Source organism: Aquila chrysaetos, chromosome 3 (assembly GCF_900496995.4).
Source record: "Aquila chrysaetos chrysaetos chromosome 3, bAquChr1.4, whole genome shotgun sequence".
NCBI lineage: Eukaryota > Metazoa > Chordata > Aves > Accipitriformes > Accipitridae > Aquila > Aquila chrysaetos.
In genome coordinates this window covers 440,802-456,661 of record NC_044006.1, presented here as the reverse complement: position 1 = coordinate 456,661, position 15,860 = coordinate 440,802, and the positions used below count along the sequence as shown (strand labels likewise).

The window sequence follows — 15,860 nt, the reverse complement described above, 5'->3', positions numbered from 1 at the left end:
GGAGGAAAGTCCCCTTGGCTGGGGACTAAAAAAAACCCAAAGCCGCAGCTTCCTCCCCCAGATGGGAGCCGGGCAGCACACCAGCCCCCAGAGCTGCCCAGCACTGGCCTTGCCCTGTCGAGGACTGGCCTGGCGCTGGGCTTGTGTCGAAGCCTTGTACCGCAGGGTGCCGATCCCACCGGTGGGGCCAGGTATCCTGGCTGCAGGGGCTCTGCGGGTCCTGCGGTGCCCACCCCAGCCAGCCCAGCTCCACCAGCACCCTGGTGCGCAGGGGCCTCCTGCTGCCAGCAGTTAGCACAGCCCTGATGGCAGCGGGCCCGTGGTGGGTCGGGCAGCAATCCTCGCTCCCTCTGCGTTGCTCCGTGCCAGCACCCCCCACAGCATGCTCGCTTTCTGGCTGGAAGCGCTTTATTGCTCACTCTGACCTGTGGCACCCTCCTGCGCGCACACCGGCCCTGCCGCACCCGTCTGCACGGAGGAAAGTCCCTCTGATGCACTGCCCGTGCTCTCGCGTTGGCCCTTCGGCGGCACATGCCGTGTGCGCAGGCGCCCGCCCCGGGGGTGACAGGGCAGCTAGGGGCACGGATCCTGCCCGGGCAGCCCGCCGGCCATCACCAGTGGGGCTGGCGACATGGGTGGCAGCCCAGGGCAGCACCCTCCACACCTCACTCGTGTTGGCAGAAGCTCTTCAGTGGCGGGGGCAGGTCCAAGCCGTCGATGGCCAGGCGGTGGACGATGTGCTTCTGGATGACCAGCCGGCAGAGGGTCTGTAGGGAGGGAACTGGAAGAGAACAGAAAGAAGCAGCTGAGCTGGCCAAGTTGCTGGTGAGGCTGAGAGCGGAGGGGTGTGGAGGAGACGGGCCCCGAGGCTCCCCAGAGGCATCATGTTTTAGGGCAGCAGTGGGTGAGTTTGCTCTGCCGCAGGAGCAGGCATTGTCCTGCCCTGGGCTCGAGCCAGCTGTGCGGAAGAGCTGGTGCCAGGCAGCTCCGGCTGGGATGGGAGCTCGAGGGCCCTGGGCAGTGAAGCTCTTCCCGTTACTCAGAGGCGGGTTGAGAGGACAGTTACGTGCCCAAGCCGTGCGTTACCGTGGCATTTGTTTTCTCTGGGAGCTGTGGAGCGGCTCCCTGGGGTTTCACGTGCCCACACCGCGCTTTCCTTTCATCCCGCTCCCTTGGTCTGCTTCCACCGGTGCTGTGCCAGGCTGCCAGGTGGGCGCCTGCAGGCCGGGGCTGTGCTGCCTGCAGAGACAGCTTCTGCGATGCCTTTGAGACAACCACCTTCTGAACCGTTCCCATGGTTGCCAGCGCGGGCTCTGCCCGCTTCCTGCTCCTGTGACACGTGCCCCTGTGGGATTCCTCTTTCTGGAGCCCTTGGTGGCTCAGCAGCGTGGGTGCAATTAGCTGCGGCCGGCACTCTCCTCAGATCTTAAACGATCTGACTCAGGTGCAGCCTGTGGGCCTTGGTTCATCCGCTGCCTCCAAGAGCCAAACCGGAGGAGAGCACCCCGGGGCATCGCACTGGGCTGGAGTGGAGCCGCAGCTGGGACCCAGCCATTTCACCCGCACGCAGCTGAGCGCGTCTCCATCTGGGGGGCCGGTGCCTCCGGGTGCTCGCCCGGGGCAGAGCAGAGCTCTGCCGAGTACTACCGCGCTGCGCCCAGCCGGCTCCCGACCTTGGGGCTGTTTTTGGATGGCTGGGGTGCTTATCTCCGCCTCGGCGGCGTGGGGCTGCGTCGTGCCGAGTGCTGGGTGATGGGCAGCTGATGCCCTTTGCCTCTCTTGCTCCCCGCCCCCGTGCCACATCGCATGTTGCCAGCGGCTCAGCTGCTCACTTCTGGTTTTCGCTTCACCAGCCAGACCCCGTCCAGGAACAGAACCGCACTGAGACTGATTTTTAAACCCTGCAGAAGTGTTGCAGAAACCAGAGCTACTGACATCTTAGTGGAGGGGAGGAAGCCAGATTGCACCTCTGCAGCGGTGCCTGTGCCAGCCGCGGAGCTCGCAGGGACCCACAGCCCGTGGCTGCGGTGGGAGGGGGCAGCTCTCACAGAGGTACGTGCTGCCAGCGCAAGTCCCTCGCGAGTGGCCGGGGATGGGACACTCGAGGCGGCTCAGCGGCCTCCTGCAGCGTGGGGTCCGGCCGGTCACCCTTGGCACGCTCCCGGGGCAGGGGGGCCTGGGCAGCCGGGCACATTTAACCTCCCTGTTTGGATAATCCGGCTCACAGCAGCTGGCAGGGAGAATCATGGATTTCAGCGCTGAGACAGAAGCAGCTGAAAGTTGCACCAGTGGGAGAAGCGGTGGCTCCCGGCGGTCAGGGGCAGCCGGCACCAGTTCTCCTTCTGGCTCTCGTCTCACCTAATCCTCAGCACCTGCTGACTTGTCCAGTATGGTAGTAATTAGCACTTATTAGCCTGACTCCTCGCAAAAGCCAGCAACCAGCACTGGCCTTCCCAGCCCCTCCCCAGCCGCCCGAGGGATGCTGGATATTACCCAATCTCGGATGGCATCACGGGGTGTCTGCCCTGGGCACCCCGCAGCCCGGGCACGCGGCAGGCGTGGGGGCATGGCGTGAGTGCCAGGGCGGGCAGTGGGGTGCAGCCAGATGTTTTGATGCCAAGGCAGGACATTGCTCAGCTCCGGGCTGCCGCGTACCCGTGGGGCAAGGCTGGGCACGGCGAGGGCTCACCAGCCCCTGAGAAGGAGCTTCTTAAGCACCAGCGTTGGGCTCCGGTCGGCGGTGTCCATCTGGCTGGGGATGAGTGTGGCGCAGCAGGGGCACAGCTCCGTGGTCCGACAGCCCGCGGTCCACAGCAGCCCAGAACACTCGCCCCCCTCGCTCTGCTCGGGAAGGGCGACCAGACTGGGCTCAGCCCCGACCGCCAGTGCTGGGAGCTGGTGCGAACTCGGCCCCGGCGCAGCCTCGCGCGGCAGAGCTTTCGGCAGACGCTGCCCATCAGCGGCAGGGCAGGGTCTTGCCCGTGCTCTGCAGGGGCCGGGGGCTCTCCTGTGCCCTCTACCCTGTGTCACTCTGCCCCCTGGCATGTTCTGACACTCCCACTGTTGGGGACTAGGGGGTGACCCCACCGGAGCCCCCCCCCCCCCCCCCCCCCCCGGCTCCTGGCCTGTGCAGGACGTGCCCCAGGGAGGGGGCAGGTACCTACAGCCGTATTCCACCGGGATGACCCGGACGCTCTTGGTGGAGGCGAAGACATCAACCACGGCGTAGAGCGGGCGGGTGGTGGGCAGGTGCCTGGCGCTCGGCCCCATGTCCTCTCCGTTGATGACGATGTGCATGTCGGCGGTGCCGTCGGGCTGCAGGGCATACAGCACGCCGATCCGGCTGCGCCGGGCGGTCGCGGGCAGCACGTTCGCCTTGTACAGGTCGTCCAGGATGTGGCTGTAGCGCCCGGGCCTGCTGCGCCCCACCAGCGTGTCGCGGGGGATCCTCACCCGCTCAATCAGCAGGAAGGGCTCCCAGGCCGGGCTCCGCACCCGCGCCTCCTCCCCGTCCACCGTGACGCGGTTGTGGCTCCGTGTGATGGCGAACACCCAGGTGTCCCCCATGTTGACCAGGTCCGGCAGCGAATACTCGGGCACCACCTCCAGGCTCTGGGGGTCGTGGGCCGTCAGCCCCACGCGCAGATGCCCGCACCAGCCCAGCTCCTTCTCCTCGATCTCCACCAGGAAAATCTGCCCGGGCGCCAGCGGCTCCTGGCTGAAGCAGAGCCCGTTGGCGAAGCTTTCCACCCGGGTGGCCCGCGTCCGCGAAGCGTCCAGGCGGACATTGGTGCCGTGGACGTGGTGAAAGCGCGCGGCGAGGCGGCACCGGGCAGCCATCGCCGCCACCGCTATTTTTAACCGTCCCCGTCACAGCTGCTGCGAGGTGGTGACGGCTCCTCCGGGCAGGGACAGCCAGGATGGCTCGGAGGGGTCCTAGTGCCGCGGGGGAGGGCGGGAGGGGACCCCCTGTCTGCTGGGGCGCAGCCAGGCCCCACCGGCCTCTCCGGGGCTGCAGGCGCTCCATGCAGTGCCTGCCCGGCGCTGCCCGCCTGTGCCTGGGTGCCCGGCAGTGCCCAGCTGTACCTGGTGATGCCTGGCGGTGCCCGGTTGTACCTGGTGCTGCCCAGCTGTATGTGGTGATGCCCAGCAGTGCCTGGTAGTGCCTGGTTGTACCTGGTGATGCCCGGCAGTGCCCAGTGATGCCTGGCTGTATGTGGTGATGCCCAGCAGTGCCTGGCTGTACCAGTGCTGCCTGGCAGTGCCTGGCAGTGCCCAGTGCTGCCCGGTGGTGCCTGGCTGTGTGCAGTGATGCCTGGCAGTGCCTGGCTGTACCCAGTGATGCCCGGGCGGTGCCCGGTGCTGCCCGCCAGTGTCCAGCTGTGCCCAGTGCTGCCCGGTTGTATGTGGTGATGCCCGGCAGTGCCCGGCTGTATGCGGTGATGCCCGGCAGAGCCCGGCTGTAGCCAGCGGTGCCCGGTGGCACCCAGCTGTCACCGGCGGTGCCCGGCCGTCCCCGCTGTGCCCGGTGGCAGCCGGCAGTACCCGCCGATGCCCGCCGGGCGCCGCACCCCCGCCTCCGGCTGCCGCCGTCGTGCCCGCAGGGGGCCGCGGGCTCCCGCCGGGGCCGGGTCCCCGCTCCCTCCCGTGCCGGGGCTCCCCGTCCCGCCTGTCCCCCCCCCCGGTCCCCGTCCCGGTCCCGTCCCGCCGGTCGGGGCCGGAGCCGCTCCCACGTGCGTACGCGGGAGCGGGGCAGGGGCCGGCCGCCGCCGGGGCGCTGATTGGCGGCCGCGAGGCCCCGCCCCGCTCACGTGAGCACCAGAGGTCATATGGGCGGGTGTCATGTGCCCGCCGGGATCGCCGCCTGCGAGAGCCGCGCCGGGAGCGGCCGGGGTCAGCGGGCCGGGCCGAACCGGGCCGGGGGGGGCGGGGAGGAGGGCACCGGGGGAGCGGGGCGGCCGTGGGGCGGCGGGGCGGCCGTGGGGCGCTGCTGGGGCCGCGGCCGGTCCCGGCCGGCAGCGCCCCGACCTCCCCTCCCGCCCCCCCGCAGATGGGGCCGGTGCTGCTGGGCGCGCTGCTGCTGGGGCTGAGCTGGGCCGCCCCCCCGGGCCACGAGGTGACCTTCCTGCCGGGGCTGACCAAGCAGCCCTCCTTCCGGCACTTCTCGGGCTACCTCTGCGCCGGGCCGGGCCAGCACCTGCACTACTGGTACGTGGGGCCGCGCCGGTACCGGGGGTGGTGCCGGGCCGCGCCCCGAGCAGCCGGGGTGGGGGCCCGGCCGGGCACCGGGGACTGACGGCCGTGCGTCTGCAGGTTTGTGGAGGCCCAGAGCAACCCCCAGAGCAGCCCCCTGGTGTTGTGGCTGAATGGGGGCCCCGGCTGCAGCTCCATGGAGGGCTTCCTGAAGGAGCACGGCCCCTTCCTGGTCAGTAGTCACAGCCGTCCCGCGGCTCAGGGCCGCCGGGGGCCGGCAGGCTGCATGGCATGAGCCGTCTCACTGGGGCCGGCCTGGTTGTGCCCATCGGTCACTGCCTTCCGCTTCCCCAGATCCAGCCTGACGGGGTCACGCTGAAGTACAACGACTACGCCTGGAACAAGGTACGGGCGCAGGCACTGCAGCCTCCATGGCTGTGGGGAGAGGGTGGCCCCAAGCCAGTTTCTCCTGCCCTCTGGACGGAGCCCTGCCCAACACGCCCTCCTCTTGAGTCTGCTGTGGAGCCGGGCTGGAATGTGGTCCCCCCAGCACAGCCCTGGGGCCGGCCGGGCACCCGTGGGTGCCGCCAGCAGCCCTCTGTCTTGCCGAGCCCGGGGAGGGGGGGGGGGGTTTCCCCTGATCTCCAGCTCCTCTGCCGTCCCTGCAGATTGCCAACGTGCTCTACCTGGAGTCCCCTGCTGGCGTCGGCTTCTCGTACTCCGAGGACAAGAAGTACGCCACAAACGACACCGAGGCGAGTGACCCAGGCTGCTGGGAGGGACCTGCCTCCTGCCTGCCCCTGCCTGGGCGCTGGGAGTCCTGTCTTGCTGCCTGACCCCTGTCTCCTCCTGCCTGCAGGTCGCTCGCAACAACTACCTGGCGCTGAAGGATTTCCTCCGGCTCTTCCCCGAGTACTCCAAGAACGATCTCTTTCTCACGGGCGAGAGCTATGGGGGGGTCTACATCCCCACGCTGGCGGAGTGGGTGATGCAGGACCCCAGCCTCAACCTGAAGGTGAGCGGCTGGGCTCTGCCGCTGGCCTGGCCTGAGCCGGGGAGCAGAGGGCTTGGCAGGACCTCGCTGGGGCTCTCGAGTGGTACCGGGGTGGGACCGGCTGTGTAGCCGGCATGCAGGGCCCCCTCCGGGGCGTAGGGCGGGTCTGGCCCCGTGGCCTTTCATCTTCTCCTGAGGTGCTGGCAGCAGCTGCTGGCAGACGTGTCCGTCCCTGCTGCATCGCATGGGACCGGGGAGTGTTCTCAGGCACCCCTGACCCTTCCTGTTCTCTCTGTGGAGTAAACAGTGCCGTATCTGTTTCCTGCCTGATGCCGCTGTGGCTGCGGCTGCCCTGTGGGGAGCTGGAACACAACAGAGTTGTTTTCTTCTTGCCTTGCAGGGAATCGCTGTGGGAAATGGCCTCTCATCCTACGAGATCAATGACAACTCCCTGGTTTACTTTGCCTATTACCACGGCCTGCTGGGGACTGAGTAAGAGGAGGGGGAATGCTGCTGCTAGATGCGCTGTCCCTGGGCGAGCAGGACAGGGGCATGGTGTGGGATGGGGCTGGCTGGGTCGGTGGTGTGCGGGACAAGGGAAGCTCCTGGCCTGATGTGGGCCAGCAGCCGGGCTGTGGAGATGGCCCCTTGTCCTGGGCAGCTCCCATGGGCAGGTGCATTTGTTCGTGGGGCACACAGGGCACCGGGCCGAGCCATGTGCTGTGCAGCCACTGGGCAGGGAGGCTGCGGCACGGCTGTGGCCACGGCTGCTGGCTTTGTGTCGGCGTTGCCGCCTGGGCAGTGTGGTCCAAGTCCCCTGGTCTCTGCCTGCAGGCTGTGGAAGGACTTGCAGGCCTTCTGCTGCTCCAAAGAGAAGTGCAACTTCCATGACAACTCCAACCTGAACTGCACGCTCAAGGTGAGGGGAGCTGGAGCCCCTGAGTGCGTGCCCAGTGCTGGTGTCTGTGAGCAGCACCCACCTGCCCGGCTCTGGATGGGCCCATGTCCCTCGAGCGTCCTGCTGAGTCCCAAACCCTTCTTGTGGCTCGTTGCAGATGGAGGAGACGATTCAGATTGTGGAGGAGTCTGGCCTCAACATCTACAACCTCTACGCCCCATGCGATGGCGGTGTCCCTGGGAGTATGAGGTGAGAGTGGCCCCAGGGAAAACGGGTCTCCAGGCACTAGCTTGCTTTGATTTGCAGTGTGTGGGGTCCTGGCTGGCAGAGGGACATGGTGGGCTGGGCAGGGGGTCCCTCTGGGACAGGTAGACCATGTCTGGCTGCTGTTGAGGACTCCCCCAGGGAGGGGCCTGAGCCCTTGTTCCTCCAGAGCTGTCAGCCCATCCCCGTGCTCGTTCCGGCTGCAGGTACGAGGGTGGCTGTCTCATCACACATGACCTGGGCAACTCCTTCATCCGGATGCCAATGAGGTTCTCCTGGCGGCAGGTGAGCCCAGGCACCCGTGTCACTGGGCTGTGAGCATCCTCTGCCCGGCCAGCAGTGCTGCCTCTGGGCAGGAGGGGGCAGAGAGCGGCTGCTCCCATGGGGTAGCACCAGGTGCTGCTATGGTAGGGACTCTCCTGACTCTCTCCCAGAACCTGTTCCGGATGCCGGTAGCCCGGAATAAGGTCCGGATGGACCCACCCTGCACCAACTCCACAGCCCTCAGCACGTATCTGAACTCCCCAGAGGTGAGGAAGGCTCTCCACATCTCCCCTGATGCCCTGGAGTGGCAGGTGTGCAGGTGAGCAAGCTCTGGGTGGGGAGGGACTGCTGTGAGTGTGAGCAGCCGCATGACGCTGACGCTTCCTCCGCAGCTTTGAGGTGAACCGCTACTACAAGCGCCTGTACATGCAGATGAACGACCAGTACCTGAAGCTGCTCGGAGCCATGGTGCGTGCGGGGGAGCCCACTGGGCCCTGGGACCAGCTCTGCCAAACCAGCCTCCTGCCTGGCCAGGGCTGCTGCCCTGCGAAACACTCACCCTCCTTCTGCTCTGCAGAAGTACCGGATCCTGGTGTACAACGGGGACGTCGACATGGCCTGCAACTTCCTCGGGGATGAGTGGTTTGTGGACTCCCTCTGCCAGAAGGTAAGTGGGCAGAGCAGGGCCTGGGCCAGGCCGGTCACCAGTTCCAGGCTGTGCAGTCGGCTGCGCGCTGGGGCTGGCTGCGGCGAGAGTGTGGGCAGGGCTGGCCGCCTGCCTCGAGCAGCCGGGGCACTGAGGGTGCTGCTGCCGGTCCCAGGTGCAGGTGGCTCGCCGGCCCTGGCTCTACACTGAAGGAGGCGAGAACCAGATTGGGGGCTTTGTGAAGGAATTTACCAACATCGCCTTCCTCACAGTCAAGGTAGGGCCGGGGGGCTCTGGGGAGACAGGGAGAGGGCTGCTGACCACAGCGTGGGCGGGCGTGCCAGACACCAGTGCTGTGGTCAGAGTGGGGCGGTGCTGGCTGTGCTGCGGGCAGCCTGGGGCTGGAGGCGGTCGCAGGGCTGCGGCAGCCCTACGGCCGGCACTGATCTGCTGCTGCCCGTTTCCCACAGGGAGCTGGCCACATGGTGCCCACGGACCGGCCGCTTGCTGCCTTCACCATGTTCAGCCGCTTCATTAAGAATGAGCCTTACTAGGAGCTGTGGAGGCAGCGCCTGGCACCCCGGCTGCCCTCACCACCCGGCACCTCCCGCACAGCCCATCCTCGCTGCCGCTCAGCTGCGCCCGGGCTCCCTGCTCCATGAAACGAGTCACTCCTGCAGCCGGTGGGGCTCCCTGCTCCGGCCCCGGGCTCTGCCCAGCCCTGCAGGATGGTGCTCGGCTGGACAGGGTGGAGGACGGGGCTGCCTGCAGTGGGTGGGGGGTGCGGGCTGGCGGGGATGAGTCCCAGGGTCTCTGTCCTTGCTGGGTGAGGAGTCCTGCCCCTGCTGCAGCCGTCTCCTCGCTTGTGGCTTCCTGTCTCTCCTCCTCCCTGTCTGGGGAGGCAGCTACTTCCCTCTTGGGAAGGGAGCAGTCCCCACCACTTCCCCTCTGTCCCGCGGCCACTGCACGCACACAACCCTGGGCGGGCTCCGAGGCAGCTGCCCCCTGCTAGGAAAGCACAGTTCACGCGGTGGCTGCGGGCAGCTGGGCACTGCTCCTGCAGGGGCTTTCTCCTCCCCTCCAAACTGCTCCCACATCTGATCCCGGTGAAGGAGGCTTACCACAAAGACAATCCCACTGCCCGCTCACTGTCTGGGGCATGCAGTGCTTCTGGGAACTCGCAATAAACTCTCTGAACAAGGTGGTTCTGCTCCTCATTGCCCAGCTCCTTGCGCTGCTCTGCTACCCCCCGCTTTGCTTTCCTTTGCTCTCCGAGGAGTACCAGTATGTGCTGAGCATGCAGCACAGGTGAGTGGAAGGTGAGGTGAGGCCTGGGAACAAGCCACCCGCAAGAGCAGGGGCAGCGCAGTTGCTCTGAGCCCCTCTGCCCCTGTTCTGAGCTGTGTCTGCCTCCCAAGTACCTTGAGCCGGGGGAGCAGCGCCGTCTGCCGCCTTCCCCATCTCCCCCCACATGCTGGCAGCCATGCAGTGCAGCGTGGGCACGTCCTCCAAGCAACGAGGCCGTGCAGGTTGGAGTCGAGTGGTTTATTAGTGTAATGAGAAGGGGTGCAGCAGGGGTTCCCAGAGCAGCCGTCTCCGCCTTGCTGCTACCCACCAGGGCACAGGCACCCTGCAGGACATGCCAGTGGTACTGGGGAAGCTGCTTCCTACCTACAGTCTACGGGTCCAGCCCGGGATCTGCCCTCAGTCCAGGGTGAAGGAGCAAGTGGGGAGAGGAGCTAGAGCTGGTGGGGGTCCACACTGGGCTCTGCAGGCTGTGAGCTGGGGTAGGCAGGGGCGGTAGGGACTGGGCGGTATTTCTCAATCACTTCCCGCAGCCCCTTGGAGAAGTGGAGATCAGCTCCCACCGTGAGGAATCCCTGCGACAGGGAAGAGGATTAGGGCAAGGCTGAGTGTGACTGCACCCTACCCCAGCAGGACGTGGTCCCTGTGCCTGCTGGGGGGGGCCCAGGCTGTCCCCATCCCGCCACTTACCGCATGGTTGGTGACCACCTCCTTGGTGAAGTCCATGCCTTCTGGCAGTGGGATCTGCACGCCCTTTTTAGTCCTCTCTGCAGGGAGGGAGAGATGCTGTGAAGCCGAGTCCCACTGTACCCCTGCCCCAAGCTCGGCTGTGTGTGGGCAGTGGTGATGCCTACCATTAATGAGTGGCATGATCGTCAGCTGCAGCAGGGTCTTCAGTGGGGCCTGCAGTGAGAACAGCTGGGGAGAGAGAAGTGTGCGTGAGCGCACCGGCAGCGGCAACAGACCTGCCTGCCTGGGCCGGGCATGCCCGCACTTAGCACTGGGTAGGCTAGAAGGGGCGTCCTGCGATGCGCAGCCCCTGCCTGAGCCTGCCCCGTGCTGCGGCTGGGGGCTAGCAAGGGAGGCCGGACCCCCCAGGCTGGCATGGGTCCGCTCACCGCTAGCGACTCCAGCGCAGACTGCTTGGAGTAGATGCGAAACCTGCAGGGGAGAAAGCTGCCATGAGCGAGGTGCGGAGGGGACCTTCCCCGCAGCCTGCGCAGGACCCCAGCACGGGCCGTACCGTCGCAGGTCCAGCTGCACGCGCAGCGCCTTCCCTTGCAGAAACACCTTGGCGCTCAGCTTCGTTTCCTGAGGAGAGAGAAGGCTGAATCGTAGCCCTGCTGTGCCCACTGCAGGCAGCTGGCCAGGCTGGCTGCTCCTCTTGCTCTCCCTCTGCTTTGGGACACTGGAGCCTTCCCACGTGGGGTGGGAAACACTCTTCCCGTGCGCACTGGGGTGGCTGGACAGGGAGCCCTGGCCACACGCACACCTCCTGGCCAGCCCCCCCACTCACCATGGCCATGCTGGAGAGCTGGACAGCAGGGCGGCCCGGGGGCACCAGTGAGATGTTGAGGAAGGCAGAGACGGAGACTGAGGTGCCCGAGGGTTTGATGATGCAGCGGGGGGGAGCTGACACCTGCAGCACCAGCCGCAGGGGAGCATCCACAGCAGGGCTCTGAGGAAGGCACGTGAGCTGAAGGCATGGAGCTGGGCAGGGCTGTGCTCTGCCCCAGTGGCTCCCCTATGCCTCCCGCCCCGGCTGGGTGCTCCTCTTACCAGCATGAAGATGGTCCCGAAGAAGGTGGCTCTCAGCAAAACCTCCAGGTCCTTGGGCACCTTGCAGGGAGGACAAACCATCGGAGGGTAAGCTAGCAGTTGCTGTTGATCCCAGCAAAGCTGCTCCCTGGATGGCACCTCTTCTGCTCTGCAGGCAAAGCCCAGCCCTCCCTCCTGCCTGGCAGCGGGCCCCTGCCCGCAGAGAGCTGCCTGTGCATAGCTGGGTGATCTGGCACTGCTTACCTTCTCCCCCTGGAGTTCTATGGTCAGCACACCTGCCTGGAAGTACGCGTGCATGGCCGAGTCAAAGAAGTACTCGGAGAAGGCAACGTAGACCATACGCTCGGTCTCCTTGATCACCGGCTCCACCGCGTGGTTCTCCAGCTCCTGGTTCTCTCTCGCACGGGGGAAGAACATGCCCTGGGCCAAGAACAGGAGACGTTTCTGCAGCCGTATCGCAGCCCACCCTGCTCGCTCCGTGGTGCCCAGTGTGCAGGCTGGCACAGCCGCCCCCATGGGGATGGTGGGAGGGTTGGCAGGGCAGGATCCAGTGTTCACCTTGAAGTCTAGGTCGAGGGTGTCCATGGAGACAGCTGGATCCCGCAGGAGGGAGTAGTCAATCCCGATGTGCTCATCCACATAGTTCCTCACTGCCAGGGAAGATGTGCTGTCATGACGAAGCCTGCGGGCTGCCCAGCAGTCCAATGCCCAGCTCTACCCTCCCCATCGTGAGTGGGGTCTGGTCCCTTCCCCCAGGGCAACACTTACCCGGCACCGTGTCCAGCACAGAGTTCAGCAGCACCAGGCTGGCATGCTCCAGGGACGGGCAGATCTGAAAGGCAAGGGTCTGGGCTAAGAGGGGAATTGCTCCCAGGTCTGGACGAGGATCCCAGACCCTTCTCCTGCTGCGGGGCAGGGCAAGGTGAGGTTCCCCCAGGCTCCATCGCCTGTCTGCACTCAGCCATACCTGCTGGCTGAGGAGGAAGCGCATCCCTGTGACGATGAAGGTGCTCAGGAACTCATAGACCTTCCTGCAGGACACAACAGCAGCTCTGCAGCTGCCTGCCTTCCCCTGTGGCTCCAGCCCTGTCCCTCCATCCCCATGTGAGCGCACAGCCTGGGATGGGGAAGTCCCAAGGGTGCAGAAAGGGGGGTCGGGGAGCTGGGCACAGGCGGAGCTGGCCCAGCAGAGGACAGGGCTGCTGTGGTGGGGTTGGGTGTACCTGAGTGTGCCGGAGAAGCCTGCGTGCATTCTGGCAATGGAGGCATTGCAGCTGATGTTAGAGATCTTCAGGCGCCCAGCCTCATCCTTGGCCAGCTGCAGCACTGTGTGAATGTGGACGCCATCCGCAGAGGCATTGATGGACCCAATGTCATAGCTAGAAGTGACAAAAGCAGACGAGAGGAGTGCACAGCTCCTATGAGCTGCAGGGCAGTGCAGCAAGGCACCCATGGCATCCAGCAGGCACAGCCAAGCAGCGGCTGTGGCCCAGCGGTGGGGTAAGCTGGTGCCTGGGGGAGCGGGAGAGGGGAGGTAGCTCACAAGAACCAGTAGAGCAGCTGTCTCCGGAAGCGCAGGCTGATGGAGGCGTTTTTGATGTTGAAGACAAGGTGCTGCTGAGGCTGGAAGTGCAGGTCAGAAAATGCCAGCTGCAGGTCCATCACCTTGACCCTGCAGGGGAGGGGATAGAGATGGTCAGATGGACATGGGGAGCTGCGTGTGCAGGGAGCGGGCAGCACTCACTGGCTGATGTTGTAGTGGAACTGCCCCTCCTTCCCATGCAGGTCCGACACCGTGATGTTCTGCAGCTCCTGCTCCACGAAGCGCAGCCCCTCCTGCTTCACTGCAAAGCAAAGCGAGCCTGGGCTGGCCGCAGCCAGGCTGTGCTGCCCTCCCGGCAGCATTGCCCCCAGCCAGTCCCCCGGCTCCTCTCCAGCTGCCCCACATGCGGGCAGTGCGGGCAGGGGTCCCAGCCAAGAGCCTTACTCAAGTGCAGACCCCAGGAGCAGCGTCCCAACCTCCCTCTCACCCAGGCCCTGAGATCGGGGTCCCGTCCAGCCCCTTACCCAGGTCCAGCCCCTTAGAGGTAATCCGGATCTTGCAGCCGGGTGGGCTGTGCGAGGCCGTGACCAGCCAGGGCAGGAGGAAGAGGAGGAGGCGGCAGCTGCCGGCAGCCATCTCGCACCTGGAAGCGGAGAGCAGGGTCAGCACGGGCTGGCCCAGAGGGGCACGCAGGGGACACCCAGCCACCCTGGGAGGGAGGCGGCTGCTGCCCACCCTGCTCGCAGCCCCAGGGCAGGGGACGGCCCTGAGGAACACCCCACAGCTCCGCTGCTCCCCACACCCCGAAACCCCCCGATGCTGCCCAGGTCCCCATCACCTGAACCCCCATGGACCAGCAGCCCACGCGTGGCACAGCCCCCACCCTAGGGTGCTGCGCACAAGCCCCCGGCACAGACCCTGCGGGACCTGCAAGGTCTCACGTCCACCGGGAATACCGGCTCCAGAGCGTCCCACCCTGCCCTGAACACACCCAGCTCCCAGAACTGCACGGCGAGGCGTGAGCCCAGCATGCGCTGCTGCATTGGGAACCCCGGCCCCCGCAGAGAAGGGAGCCCTCTCCTGTGGGGCTGCCCCACAGCCCTCCCGGGCAGCCCCAGCTGCCCCCCGCCCCAGAGATGTGCTGCCTGCCCACACGATGAGAGCCGGAGCTTCCCCATCCAGCAGTAACAGGCAGAGCTCCCCGTAAGACTGTGGGGATGGCCCAGGGCTCCCCCCGCAGCATTTTCCCCCACTTCTGTGCAAGGCAGAGGACGGGGGACCCTCCTGCCCAGGGCCCGGAGCCGACGCCATCCTTCCCCCAGGCTGTGCACGCTCCCGGGGGTTTGCCTACACAATGCCAGCTCAGTTCGGGTACTTACAGTGAGGCTTGTCCTCGGCTCCCCTGGTGTGGGGAAGCTGAATCACATGAAGGGAGGGAGGGAGAACACCAGTAGCTCCAAGAGTTTCTTTTGAGCTGGCTGAGGTTCCCCTGCCTTTATATATCCCACCAGCTGCCACTCCTTGTGAGCCCACAGCTGGGAGGAGACAGCGGGACGGGACGGGGAGGATGCAGGTCTCCAGCACGCTGAGCCCCGGCTGCCTGCCAGCACAGGCAGAAAGACAGTGGGTTGCTCAGACGCCCAGACTCTGGGCTGAGCTCCCAGCCTTCCTCCCCCATCGCAAACACAGCTCCCCGCGTGTCCCGCACGCGCAGCCACGCACCACGTCCCTGGGCCTCGCCGGCACCCCGGGGGCGCTCAGCCCTGCGAGGGGCACGCGTGCAAATGCGGTCCGAGGGGTCCGTCATGTCGGGGCAGCCTCCCCAGTCTGTGTTATGAAGCCTCTGCCAGTGGCCGAGCTCCCCCAGCCGCCCCCTGCCAGCTCCAGCCCTGCCCAGCGGGGTCTGCGCCAGGGCCGGGGTCCAACCCAGGCTCCGTGGCTCCGGGGGTGCCGACGGAGGCTGGTTCGTGCCCATCTGTGAGGTGAGCCCCAAGCAGAGAAGCTGCCGAGGCTGCCCGATCCTCAGCGCTCCTCCGACAGCTGCTGCCCAGGCCCCTGGCACAAACCGGGCAGCTCGGGGTCCGCAGGACGTGCCTCTGACTGGACTTCCCAGCTCGCTGCCGGCAGCCTGGCAGGCACCGGGGCTTGTAGGGGCGATGCCAAATTGGCCCCAGCAGCGCCCACGCTGCCATCCTGCTCCATCCCACCCCTGCAAACACCCGTCACACAGAGGACAGGCGGCTCCTCGGGCCGGGGCTGCCTCCTCCCCATGCCGCCGAGGGCCCTGCCTGCCCCTGCTCCCACCACCCCCTTTGGCCCCTTGAGCCTCCTCGCTCCAAGGATCGAGGCTTCACGCTGTCCCTCCGCAGAGTCCCCTCTCCCTCCCGGGCCGTGCAACAAGGGGTTGGCCTGAGCCAATGCTTTGCGTGCCGGGTGATTATCTGTGCTGTAGGGCAGCAGAGCCGGGCTGTGTGGGGCTCGTGCTCCGAACGCAGGGAGACTTGGGAGACTTAGTGCTTACACAGCACTTATCCCTCCAGAACTGCTTTGCCAGCATTAACTCATTAAACTGACCCCGGTGCTCTCAGAGCAGAGGGCAGGACTTCTGGGAGAGCCAGCAGGTCGGGCTGCCGCCCAGGAAGATGGAAAGCCCTTCGGAAAGCTGGGCAACAGGGATGCTCCAGAGGCAAAGGGCAGGAAACGGCCCCACAGCTGCCCCAGCCCATCTCCACGAGAGCCGTGAGCCAGCGGTGGCCATCGGCTGCCAGCGAGCTGAGGCCGCAGGCCTGTGGCAGAAGGTCGGCTGTGTCTCTGCGTGCAGAACAGCCGCGCCAATGGGCGTGTGTGTCCAGGGTCTGCGGGCTCCACTCGCAGCCCATCCCCACCAGCTGTGAGGGGATGGCAGAGGCTCCTGCAGCCCCCTTCAAAAACTATCCCAGCCCGGCAGGAGGCAGGACCCAGTAACTGCCATGTC

General features: G+C 66.4%; 3 protein-coding genes across 5 annotated transcripts; 1 reads left to right on the top strand and 2 right to left on the bottom strand.

The window, feature by feature from the left end:
- Positions 1–390: 390 nt before the first annotated feature.
- NEURL2 (neuralized E3 ubiquitin protein ligase 2) lies at positions 391–4,624 on the bottom strand. 2 transcript variants are annotated; one of them, XM_041122400.1, is made up of 2 exons: positions 3,161–4,624; positions 391–781 (listed from the first exon to the last, which is right to left on the bottom strand). In XM_041122400.1, exons 1-2 carry the CDS (start codon positions 3,838–3,840, stop codon positions 574–576), a joined length of 888 nt encoding a protein of 295 aa, XP_040978334.1. In that variant the 5' UTR covers positions 3,841–4,624; the 3' UTR covers positions 391–573. The 2 variants fall into 2 exon arrangements, with proteins under 2 accessions (XP_040978334.1, XP_029866002.1); XM_030010142.2 differs by having other exon boundaries at positions 3,165–4,615.
- Positions 1,864–9,461, top strand: CTSA (cathepsin A). 2 transcript variants are annotated; one of them, XM_030010139.2, is made up of 15 exons: positions 1,864–2,052; positions 5,051–5,208; positions 5,314–5,425; positions 5,548–5,598; positions 5,862–5,948; positions 6,053–6,208; positions 6,588–6,679; positions 7,022–7,106; positions 7,243–7,334; positions 7,556–7,634; positions 7,784–7,932; positions 8,006–8,081; positions 8,191–8,280; positions 8,435–8,536; positions 8,730–9,461. In XM_030010139.2, the coding sequence occupies exons 2-15, from the start codon at positions 5,051–5,053 to the stop codon at positions 8,811–8,813; spliced, it is 1,413 nt and encodes a 470-aa protein (XP_029865999.2). In that variant the 5' UTR covers positions 1,864–2,052; the 3' UTR covers positions 8,814–9,461. The 2 variants fall into 2 exon arrangements, with proteins under 2 accessions (XP_029865999.2, XP_029866000.1); XM_030010140.2 differs by lacking the exon at positions 1,864–2,052 and adding an exon at positions 4,799–4,893.
- A 328-nt stretch (positions 9,462–9,789) lies between these two features.
- On the bottom strand, positions 9,790–15,092 carry LOC115339843 (phospholipid transfer protein). Its single transcript, XM_030010380.2, is given in 18 exon segments — positions 9,790–10,139; positions 10,255–10,331; positions 10,419–10,482; positions 10,683–10,725; positions 10,808–10,875; positions 11,081–11,242; positions 11,344–11,403; positions 11,587–11,763; positions 11,902–11,993; positions 12,112–12,175; positions 12,311–12,374; positions 12,567–12,722; positions 12,887–13,015; positions 13,088–13,187; positions 13,411–13,529; positions 14,266–14,288; positions 14,291–14,392; positions 14,394–15,092. Coding segments are annotated over 18 exon segments (2,109 nt in total). The 5' UTR covers positions 14,862–15,092; the 3' UTR covers positions 9,790–9,998.
- Between the last annotated feature and the right edge of the window lie 768 nt (positions 15,093–15,860).

Bases quoted from the DNA above. Each gene is read 5' to 3' on its own strand.
- NEURL2 (XM_041122400.1), bottom strand. From the start codon at position 3,840: ATGGCTGCCCGGTGCCGCCTCGCCGCGCGCTTTCACCACGTCCACGGC. The intron at 782-3,160 runs GTACCTGCCCCC...GTTCTCTTCCAG, and splicing joins CCGGTGGAATACGGCTGTAG to TTCCCTCCCTACAGACCCTC.
- CTSA (XM_030010140.2), top strand. From the start codon at position 4,843: ATGTGCCCGCCGGGATCGCCGCCTGCGAGAGCCGCGCCGGGAGCGGCC. The intron at 5,599-5,861 runs GTACGGGCGCAG...CCGTCCCTGCAG, and splicing joins ACGACTACGCCTGGAACAAG to ATTGCCAACGTGCTCTACCT. The intron at 6,680-7,021 runs GTAAGAGGAGGG...CTCTGCCTGCAG, and splicing joins CACGGCCTGCTGGGGACTGA to GCTGTGGAAGGACTTGCAGG.